Below are 12,127 nucleotides of genomic sequence, written 5' to 3'. Positions count from 1 at the left end.
GTTTTAATGATTTTTATTGGCATTTGATTGATTTTTATAAGCAATGTGTCAATATCATGCTAAACCTCTACTTTCCAAATTAGAAGAAAAAAATTGTCCAATTCGTATATTTTCATATTTAGTTTCTAATTACTACATATCATCGTTGCAGACTTATTGGTGTGCACAGAGAGAAAGAGAGAGGAATAGTGGAGTCTTGAGCGTGAAGAGAGTAAAGATACACAAAAAAAAAATTACAAATGTTACTAGTTTTAATGATTTTTATTGGCTTCTCTTTTATATTTCAATACTATATACATATGTATACATATGTGTATATTATACATACGAAAAAATGTCAAAGCCAGCATTTACAGGGGTGTTGTGCAATCTGATAGTTGTCGGAGTCAGAATTGAAACCGATCAAAACAAGTAGTAGATGCCTTGAATTGATTTGAAATAGTAGAAAGTTAAGAAATCAAGTTACTTTATTATTTCGAATTAATTTATCTTTATTTCTATAGGTGAAAACATAAGTATAAAACACGAAACATCTTAATTATTGAGTAATAATGCGGATATTCAAAGATATTAGATTTCCAAACCGTAATAAACGTAATTTAACACCCAAATACGTCTTAATTGTTTCGATAAATGTTATCTCTTTAAATCTTACTTTAATTCGGAACTTATTAAAAACTTTAATAGGATTGCTTCCAAATGTATTAATTTGCAAGTTTTGTCACATTAGTACACAGCTGGTTCGAATATTGGATTTGCGTATGTTCGAAAAAACGAAAATCCAATCAGATTATGTGACACCATTGAAAATCAGAATTGGTTTGCAATTCTGACAGCTAAGCAATTCTGTCTTGGATTCCACAACACCCCTGTTTGTCACATAACAAGTATGCAAAATAAGGGAAGTACGAAAATGTGAAAAAAATATATAAATGCGGAATATTTTCATCATACACTCAAAATATTCTACCATAATCTTTATTAAAAGAAAAGAAGTATTTCGAAAATTAAGCAAAGATAAATTGAATATATAGCAGGTAAAAAATTTTAATTTAAAAATGAAAATTTTACTTTTTCCGCGGATTCAAAAGCAAATAAAGATAATATATTTAATCTACAATCTATATTTCTGTATAGTGTGGTATTCATTTTAGTATATGCCGCGCAATCGGTGAATTTCAGCTTAATTTTATGAAGTAAACGTAAAAGAGTTTTAAGAATCTGATCAAATTTACTCACGAAACAAAAAAAAATCTACCTACACATACAAATGTATGTAAAAATATATCTCTATATATTATCTATATATATATATATATATCTTTACAAAACTGTCTTTTATGCAGCTTAATGTTCCCAATCATTAGACTTACTAAAATGGAGAAGCATAAAACAATCAATTAAAAGATATTTTCCACACTTCCAGAAACGGAAATTTTAAGTATAGACCCAAAAGTTATGATGAAATTTTTAATCTAAACGCCAGTATTCAGAGCAGCGAGAACTGGTTTCGAAACAATTACTAAGCAAGTAAAGGACTAAGTTCGGGTGCAACCGAAAACTTTATACTCTTGCAACTTGCTCGAATCAAAGCCAGGGAAATACCTTACGATGTAAGACGTCAACCAGAGAATCGGAATCTAAGGAATTTTATATATACATACATACACCATATACAAGTATAACTTATGCACTGACCTACATATATGTATATTCGGCATAAGATTTGATAGAAAAACCAAAATCATTATAAATAGTCATTATAAAAAATCTGATGTTTGAAAATCCTGGTAATGGTTATATGGCGGCTAGGTCAAGTTTTCGCCCAATTGTATCTATTTTAGGTACAATGATATACTGTTATGAGTAAAATACGTTATAAAATTTTCATTGAGATAACTCAAATATTGACCGATATATCCAGCATAAAGTCACCAGTAAGTTCGAAGCTCTTTATATTAGATATAGGGGGCTCAGGGGTGTATTGATCCGATTCCACCCATTTTAGATACACATAATTTCTGCTGCAGGAAAAGGATTCTGTGCATACTCTCACACATTGACCGATATTTTCGATCAATGGTCCACTATAGGTACTGGTGATTTGAACAATTTTTTGTCACAATTCCATTAATTTCTTCTTGATTTGTGTACTGGAAACTAAACGAATCAAGTGGAATTTAAAATTGTGCTATATGGGAAGTAGACGTGGTTGTTGTCCGATTTCACTAATTTTCAAAAGCGACATACATAGGAATATGAAAAAAGAGCCACGTTCCAAATTTTGTCGAAATCGGTCTGTCAGATTCCGAGGTTTGGGATTTCACCAAAAAGTGGGCAGTGCCACGCCCACCGTCCAATTTTTATCCCGGCTTCTATAAAGCCTTGCCATACTATTCCGGCAGCAAAGTTTTACGTTTCTGGCGCATTTAGTTATTGATTTATCGTGCTTTTAGTAGTTTTGAACAGTACCGTTATATTGGGAGTGAACGGGATTTTCATCCGATTTCGTCCATTTTCACACTATCGGAAGCAGTTCTTGTAATATTCTGAGCGAATGTGGTTGTTGTAGCTTTAAAGATTTAGGAGATATGCTCATTTAACATATTAGAATGTGGGATCACGCCCACGTTTTCAAAATTTTAACCAGCGCAGCTGTCTTAGCAACACCAAACAAAAGCTATAAGCCGCTTGATTTCAGAAAAATCTCTATTAGAGAAATAGAAATGCTTGTAAATGAAAAAAAGGCGTGCAAGACGTGAATGGCAGATAAATCGTTCCTCTTCCACTTAGCTTCAATTAAAATCTGCTTGTACGTAAATTAAAAAAGCGCTTAAACGTGAGGAAGAATTGAACACCGAAATGTACATATATAAAGAATCTGTGTCCAAATTCAAACAAGCAAAATTCCCTTTGGAAAGCCCAAAAGTCCATGAAGCCACCAACTGACTCCAACATGCCTATACGAGACATGGGCGGAAATTGGGCTCGAAGTGACGAGGAAAAGGCTAATTGGTTTGCAAATCACCTAGAAAAGGTATTTCAACTAAATTGCCCAAACAACAACTTTGAGTTGTCCAGCTTACCCAACAACAGCTAACGAGTCACTCGAGTCTTTTAAGACTTCACCTTCTGAAATTATTTGTATCATCAAAGAACTTAATCCAAAAAAGGCGCCGGGAATATTTCCCCAAAAATGCTAATTGAGTTACCAATTATTGCTGCAGAAGTGCTCTCTTTGCTCTTCAATGCAATTCTTAATCTCGGATACTATCCCAATTCAGGAGAAAGTCGCAGATTATCTTGATAGATAAACCTGGGAATGACTTAACACAGCCGTCTTCATACAGACCAGAGAACTGCAACGAGTAATAAATTTTTGTTTATACTTAAGTACTGATCCGTTACTCTGTCTGATTCTGTCAGTTCAGTTCATTTACACGAAGCGCACTGTTTGTCTTCAAATCAGCGATAGGCAACAACTTTGAATCACTAGCGATCAGTTTATACCTGATTTGTTTATGAACGTTCGTATCAGCAGAAAATATCCGAAGTGATGCAAACTCATGCTTCAATGATTGAAATGATCGACAGAGTTTGGTTTGTATATCATCCCCTAAACACTGATTTACTAGTGTACTTTTATGTTCTATTTCAAATACATATGTTTGTATATACATGTATGTATGTATATATGTGCATATGTTATATGTATAATGGAAATTCCATCGAGTTCATACATACAACAAATGTATGTATATATCTACATATGTACGTTCTCAATGGAATTTTTACGCTTCGAAAATTTGTAACATGCGCACATTTTCAAAGCTGATACATTTCTCGCCACACATAATTCAAATCAGTCCAGCAGAAAATTGTTTTTGTTTACTGTATTCATAGATTTACCCATAAATTTACTTATAGTTTGCCCAAAGTTTCACTTCAATTCAAACAATCGTCGCAACGCTATGAACTGACATGATACGATTGCAACCGAAGCCAACCATACCGCTTACACGATCGTGATTGCCGAAGAACAGATTGTTCGTGTTGCATCACGTCAGTTGACGATGGCGGCTACTCGAATTGATTAACAAACATTGTCTATGCTGAACTGAATTGATTTGATTACGTATTTGGCACGACTGTTTGTTCTGATTTTGTCATACTCGTTGCAGCTCTCTGATACAGACCAATCAGTCTTCTACCCTGTCTTTCAAAAGTATTTGAAAAAGTATTACTATCAAAGATGTCTCCTTTCCTCTACGAAAATAATACAATACCAATGCATCAATTCGGTTTTTGTGCGAAACATGGCACAATAGAGCAAGTCAATAGAATTACTAACGAGATAAGGAAAGCATTTGAGCACAAGTACTGTTTAGCAGTATTGCTAGATGTAGCTCAGGCGTTTGATAAGGTGTGGCACGAAGGTCTCTTATATAAGATTAAAAACATTCTACCTTTAGAATAGCGAGCATTTAAGTTCTGTCGAAGAATGGCTAGCGAACTGGCGTATAAATGTGAATGAACAGAAGTGTAAGCATATTACATTTTCGCTAAGACCGAAGATGTGCCCGGCAGTAAAAATAAACAATATTTTAGTACCCCAAGCGAACGAAGTAACATATCTTGGTATTCACCTACATAGAAGACTCACGTGGAGAAAACTCATCTCTAGTAAAATAACATGTACGAAGATTAGAGCTGCAAATTTAAATTGGCTTTTAAATAAAAACTCCAAACTTAGCCTAGACAACAAAGTGCTTTTATATAATGCGGTCATAAAGCCGATTTGGATGTATGGCATTCAACTGTGGAGTACGACCCACAGCAACTAACATTGATAAATACAAAGGTTTCAATCAAAAATGCTTAGAACAATCACGTGTTCACCAAGGTACATGCGTAACGAAAATATCCATAAAGACTTTGGTATCCCTATGGTAAAGAAAGAAGTAGAAAACAGCAGAATTAAATATATATCTAAACTTCGAGATCACCCAAACCCGTTGGCTAATGCTTTGGTACATTCCTGCGATCAAACACGCCTTAAAAGAAGAGACATGCCTGCGTATTAAAGAGCAACGTATCACCAAAACAGCTCAATCACTTGCTTGAGCCTGTCTAGTTTTTAAATAGATTTTATAACTTATTGTTAGGGTTTAAGAAAAAACAGATCCAATAAATAAAATAGTTTTGAAAAAAACTAACATTGGAGGGGGCAAGAGTTGAAAAAAAAATCAAAATTTTTTTTTTTGAAGCACCCTACTGTACAGCAACTGTGTTTCATATCATATTTGCTGATACTGTGCTGTGGAGATAAAAATTTAGTGTTGCAAATTTTTTGCATTAATTGCCCCTAAAAAGTGGCGGTAGAAGCGTTCCATCTAGAACGCTCTCGTTTTCTCTCGGTTTTTTATTTCCGTTTTTTGTAAAGAACTTTTTTTCTTTTTTCCGAAAATCTAGAAAAATTTTCCTGAGGCCTCCACTTTGCTAATTAAAATAGCTTTAATTAGCCACTGGATTATCCATTAATAAAACAATTGTTTTTTATCCGACTGATTTTAGATGAATGTCCAAGGATTAGTGATGATCACCGCAAAGAGATTCGATTGGAACTGGATTAACACGAATATTATTATTAATATTTTTTCCAATTTTTGTTAAATCAAGTTAATGATTCTATGTTTTTTCTATTATAAAATAAAATAATTTACTGGCAAAAAAAATTTAAAATTATCTTTTTTTCATACCTCTGATTTAAATACATACAATACAGTTAAGCCATTTTTCCAACAATACGTGTACCTTATTCTTAGCCGCAGGTAGCTTAACTGAATGAATATTAACTTACAGAACCATTTTAACCTAGTTGTGGTGAGCTTACCTACAGATAGTTCGATTATTGTGAATGCGTGGGGAAAACAGTTCATAAAACTTGCATTTTGAACACGTAAAACTGTGTATATAGTGTGAGTCGGAGGGGACGACGAGGTAAGGTCGAGGGATGGTGCCGCTCAGGTGGCACGCTTTGTGTTTTTGCTCGTAACAGCTCGCTGCTACGCACTTCGACAATTCTTTTATTATTGCAACAGCGCTCAGTTTCATTTTGCTCTTGCAAAATCCTTGCACGGCGCACGAATTGCAGATTTTTCCAATTGCTGCAATAGCACAACAACAAACACACGCAGAAAAATATTTGCAATGGCTGTAAAATATGTCAGACCAAAACCCATGTTTACTTTTGTGCAATAACACGTTAAAATATAAGTACATATACATAAAAACATATTACGCCGTTAAATTGTTGAGGAAGGTAAATTTTAAATAGATTTTATAATTTATATTTAAATTGAAAAGATTTGTTACAAATTTTTGTTAAGAATGAATGCGCCAATTTACAATAGTCATGTACAATAAATTTACCGAATCACCTGTTCTTATATCACTAGATTGTAAATTGGGTGCTCTCGTGCCCTTGCATATTTCGGTATAGGATTTTTGTATTTTGTGTCATCGTGCATATCACATAATGATTATGAGCGACAAAATATTCACCGTCTCAACCTTATCTATGCATCTGCTTTTCTCTTTTATAGATTTTACAGCCGATTCCTTGTTCTAGTTAGAAAACAGTCCCTAATCATTTCCAGTTGTGTTCGTTTTAAGATTTATCATAATGCCGGTACACACGCAGACTCACCCCACGAAGCTACCGTGTCGCCAGTGCACGGGCGACATGCTTTGTGTTATTATTCGTAACGAGGCATCTCAACAAGCAAAAGTTGATGGTACGCTATCTATATTGCTGTACGTGTTGCCTGTGTAGACTCCATATTGCTTATAGAATACAATATATGTCATATAAATTTGCAGCAGTGTGTCAGATCAGTTTTCATTTCTATGAAAATTTCGAAGAGGCAAAACAGTTCATTTACATATATACAGACAGCAGTTTCATTTCGGTTCTATTTTTTTGCTTCCTTATGAAATTCATAAGGCATTTTCAAATTTTTAAGCGCTTCTGTAGTTCGAACTTGCCTGCTCAACCCCATTTCGCAAATGATTCTGCTATCATAACAAATGCCCACACACAGATTTGGCAACAGCAATGACAATAGATTTGACAGTTAGTATGCCATAAAATCGGTTGCTACGCCATTTGACATTAATTTTCATTTTGAAATTGTTTCCGTGGTTGCACCTGATAGATATAGATTTGCTGATCAAATACATACAGTAGGTAGAAAAAGTAAGTTATCAAAGAAAAATATAAATCAGCGAAGTGAATAAAATTTAAAAGTTTACATTTTTTTAAACGAAATATTTTTTTTATTGAGACCATCTTTCAAAGTATCTAATTAAGGTAATAGACAAAAGAGAAGTTCATTGCTTTTATAAAAGGAAAACATACACACATACAGTAAATTGCATGTAGAAAAATTAAGTTATTAAATTGTTTAATATCGACAATGTTCATAATTTCGTCTTGCTAGTTGGCAGGCGTCAAACACTAATTTTGAGGAAAATTATTCCAAATGTTATAGATGCAGTTCTTCAAATCAACCAGGTTTTGGGGTTTCTCTTCAGTTAAACGCATCTTAAGGATTGTCCAAGCATTATCAATGGGTGACAAGTCAGGGCTTTGCGAAGGCCATTTCAATACACTCACATTTTTATTTTGTAAATGTTATGTGTTGACTTTTGCAGTAGGAATGGGCGCGTTGTCCTGTTGAAGAAGGATAACCGGTCCAAATAGTCGGTGACCCTCGGGAATAGCATGCTCCTTTAAAATATTTAAATATACTGCAGCAGTAACTTTTCCTTCTAGGACTACAATATTGCCAGGGCCATTCGCAGATAACCATCCTCACCCCATTAAACTCTTTTCCACCGACTTAACTGTGGGTAGAGTGCACTTGTATAATAGTTCTTGTTCGGGTGAGCTCCAAATGTAAACCATACCGTGGGAATAACGAAGACAAATCATCGATTCATCAGTCCAGAGTACCTTATGCCAAAAATTTTGAGGTTTTAACCCAGCAAACACTGTCTCTAACGTTAGAGAAAAAGCTAGATTTTACATTAGAATTCTAATATAGTTTTCTAATGTTTCTCGAATCGAATTCAAGCTTAGAGAACAACATTAGAATTTGATTATAGAATGATTAGAGAAACACTCGAAAGGCACTATCGATATAAATGATAGTTTTCGAATACAATAAGTGTCTGCTGAGTCGCTCATTCCTAGTGTCAAATAAAAATAATACGTGCGAAAAGAAAGTGCTTTAAATTTTTTTAGACGGTTATTATTATTACAAAATTACGGGTAAATAAAATTTTTAAATGTATAAAAAAAAGTTAAAGAGAGAAAGCGAGCAGATTGTGGACATGCTGTTTGATTATCGTGAGTTAAGGAATGAAACCCACGATGCACTTGAGTCAGAAGCAGATTCGCCGCCAGCTCTTAAAGAATCGCGAAATGACAATATCGAATGTGATCCAAGCGGCAGTGAATCCGAAAAGGAGTTAAGTGAATCAAATGATGACACAGATAGTGCTTCTGATGGTGAAAATTCAAGTTTGCCACAGGACTTAGCCGAATGGACAATTAAACATAATATTACGACTTCTGCGACGGACGACTTATTGAAAATTTTAGGAAAGAATGTTTCAGGACACCAAAAAAAAATACCTAAAGTAACAATGGGTTCGGGAGAATATGTTCATTACGGCGTTGAAAGTGCTTTGACCGATTTTTTAAATCAGAATGACATCAATGATACCCGGTTGGACTTAAACTTTAATACTGATGGGCTTCCACTGGCAAAAAGTTCTAACCTTCAGGTGTGGCCAATTCTAATTAATGTAAACGGGTGGGACGATGTGAAGGTTATTGGAGTGTATTGTGGGAATAGCAAGTCAGCAAGCGCAAACGAATTTCTTACAAAATTTGTAGATGAACTACTTATTTTAATGGAAAATGGAATATTTTTTAACGAAAAACATTACTCTGTAAATTGTCGAGCTTTTATATGTGACGCACCTGCGCGTGCGTTTATCCTTGGTATCAAAGGTCATTGTGGATATTCGTGTTGTCCTAAATGCATACAGAAAGGCCAGTCTAAAAATCACAAAATAATTTTTGTTAAAGAAAATAGTCTTCCGCGAACTGATACCGATTTTCGTGCTCGTGTTGATAGAGCCCATCATGTAATTTTAGAACCGATGGTAATTGAAAAGCTTCCAATAGATATTGTTAAATCGTTTGCTTTGGATTAAATGCATGTAGTCTGTCTAGGAGTTACAAAGACTTTATTGTTGGCCTGGATAAAAAAACGTAAAAAACCTTATTCACTTAAACAGAAACAAATTCAAGCATTAGATTCAAGAATAATGTTTATTTGCAATCAGGTGCCGCGAGAGTTTGCTAGGCACCCACGTTCTTTGAAAGATGTTGAGCGGTTTAAAGCCACAGAGTTTAGGTGCTTTCTTCTCTATACTGGAATATTTGTACTAAAAGAATTTTTAGATCCAGTAAAATATAACTAACTACTAACCTCACTAAGCATTAGGATTCTTTTAAGTCAAAGTAATTATATTAAATACAATAGATGTGCTAGTCAAATGCTGGAAAAATTCGTAGAACTTGTGCCTCAGTATTACCATGATGATTTCCTTACATTCAATTTTCGATGCTTAACACATCTCGCAAGTGATACCGTAAATTTCGGATGTTTTGAATCTTTTAGTGCATTTAAATTTGAAAATTACTTATGGAAATTGAAGAGAAAGATAAATAGCATAACCATGTCGTCTCACAAGTATACAATCGTTTAGTTGAAGACAGTTTTAGGTCAAACAATACTATGAATCCATCGACTGAAATTAAAAAAGGAAAATTTAGAAATGATTCATTAATATTTGTACAATCTTCAAAGTTTTACTTTTCGCCGAAAGAACCTGATAACTTTTACAGCGTTAAAGGCAAAATATTTAAATTAGTGGCTATAAATAAGGCCACAAAGCTACTTGGAAAGGAAGTTCTGAATTTACAGGATTATTTTGAAACACCTATCTCATCAGGAATTCTCAATATCAAGTCACGTGAAGTCTTAAAAATTTCGTCTTCCGTCTATCATCACATCTTAGATGAAATATCAGAAAAAATTATAAAATTTAGTAACTACGAGTCGAACATCAACTTGTTCATTCCTTTCCTTCATTAATTTTTTTTTTGGATATTTAAATATTTGTAAGCATTATTTATTAATTCGAACATATAAACGTACATAAATTATTCGGACAGAAAATGGATTTTAACCACATCATAGAAGAAGCATCAGAAAATACTCCTGTAACTAAAAAAAGGTGGGAAATTAAATTTTAATTAAATAGTAAAAGGGAAATATCTTAAGTATTTTGTTATTTTTCAGATATTGATTTTCTTGAGAAAAGGATATTGGACCGTAGAAAACAGTCGGAAAATAAAATACTGAAAGGTAAGAAAATGGCTATGCGACTTTTGTAGCTGCGTATATTGGCGTTTTACCATTCAGTCTTATGTGACAACTTATGAAACCCCAAAAATATGTTTTTTAATGTTATTAGATACGTTTTTGTATTACAGAAATAGACCACAATCAAAAATCCTTAAAGAGGGCCCTGACACGAATTTTGCAAGAAACAAAGCAGACTACAAAGACAAGCCACAAATCACGAAGTGAGCTGCTCCTGAAAGTTCCATTTGATAACTTGGAACAATTTCAAAATTTTGAAAAGGATATACAGGAGCATTCAAGCAAATTTAATGAACTGGTAATATTTTTATTAACCAACAGACTATCTAAATTGTTAAACTTGAACTCAATGCATATCTTTCCAGAAGGAGGAATTTTTCACAGTATCTGGCCACACAGCTGAAAAGTTCGTAAAAAATGCTTGCCGTCAAATTTTTACCGATGGTGTTGCGCAGAATTTGTGTTGGAAGGGTACGAAGGATAAAATGGCTGTGTAACAGCTGCCTTAAAAAGTATAGTTCTTCACATTTCCGACATTTTAAAAAACTAATTATTTTGTTTTAGGTACATTTTCGCCTAAATTCCCTCATGCGACAGATACAGATTTTGAGCGCACGTCCATAGTCTTCTTCCAGCATGCTAAAGGTCGCTACATGAAGAAGAAGGCATACGACTCTAAAAAAACAAAAACTTAAAAGAACATAATGTGATCTCATTTTAATTTTTTATGAATATTTTTGTGTTTGAATTTGAATTTATAATTTTAATTTATTCACTAGAATTTAATATAAAGACTTTTGTGTTGGACTTTTTCCACACAACAATATTAATATTAATGCAATGAAAAATGAGGCAATATGAAATAAAACTGTTTTAATTTGAAAAAAAAAAATATTTTTGTAATAAACGAAATCCAATAATAGCTCCAAAACAATCAAAAATCAGCATTAGAATCCAATTAGAATTCAACCTTAGAATACGATTAGATAACTAATATTTTTCTCGAAATCGAGAACTAAGTCCCCTTTTTGTAGAGAATGCTATAGTTCTCGACAGTTTTTCTGATAATTTTCTAACGTTCTACCTTAGAGAAATATATTAGAGTTCGACTCGTTCTCTAATCATTCTCTAACTAAAATGTTAGCTGGGAATATGTGCTCTTTTAAAATGGTTGCCGGTTTTTTTATATTTTTTATTTGCCTCATCTAGGTAGACAGTGTGCACTGAGGGGGCGTTCTTGCCTTCTTTTATAAGCTGTGCACAAATTTTTGAAACTGATTTGAAGAAATCAGAATTGAAAATATCCAAAATTTGTTTGTCAACTCTCCCGTTGTTGTTTTGGGCGCCCTTGTCTCTTCATCCTGATGACTCGATTTTCTTTTTTGTAGCCGGCAATCACTTTCCGTATTGCGACCTGACTTTTATTAAATTTTCCAGCAATATAACGTGTGTGACCATCTTAATGCAAATTAAATATGGTTTAACACTCCTCATTCGTTAATTGTTTTAAATTCACCATTTTCTGAATTTTTTTTTTAATTGTAAAAAAATCGCCTTAATATTTAAAAAAAAAATTAAAAAAAAAGAAAACCTTAGTTACC

At 33.5% G+C, this 12,127-nt stretch overlaps 1 protein-coding gene and 1 long non-coding RNA gene across 17 annotated transcripts in view; one reads left to right on the top strand and one right to left on the bottom strand.

Moving 5' to 3' along the window:
- Nucleotides 1-12,127, bottom strand: part of LOC126766105 (plasma membrane calcium-transporting ATPase 3) — a 211,527-nt gene that overhangs the window by 121,512 nt on the left and 77,888 nt on the right. The window contains exon 17 of one of the 16 annotated variants that reach the window (XM_050483916.1): nt 139-195. The exons of the other annotated variants lie outside the window; for them this stretch is intronic. Coding sequence (XP_050339873.1) covers nt 154-195 — 42 coding nt within the window. The 3' untranslated portion in view covers nt 139-153. Of the gene's footprint in view, nt 1-138; nt 196-12,127 lie in introns of those variants that run through there. 16 annotated transcript variants of the gene reach the window in all.
- LOC126766271 (uncharacterized) lies at nt 10,203-11,281 on the top strand. The gene is made up of 3 exons (XR_007668801.1): nt 10,203-10,824; nt 10,892-11,038; nt 11,091-11,281. It is a non-coding gene; the product is annotated as an uncharacterized LOC126766271 (long non-coding RNA).

This window comes from Bactrocera neohumeralis, unplaced genomic scaffold (genome assembly GCF_024586455.1).
Source record: "Bactrocera neohumeralis isolate Rockhampton unplaced genomic scaffold, APGP_CSIRO_Bneo_wtdbg2-racon-allhic-juicebox.fasta_v2 cluster11, whole genome shotgun sequence".
In the NCBI taxonomy this organism is placed as follows: Eukaryota; Metazoa; Arthropoda; class Insecta; order Diptera; family Tephritidae; genus Bactrocera; species Bactrocera neohumeralis.
The sequence above is the reverse complement of the archived record's forward strand: the minus strand, read 5'-3'. Positions and strand labels throughout refer to the sequence as shown.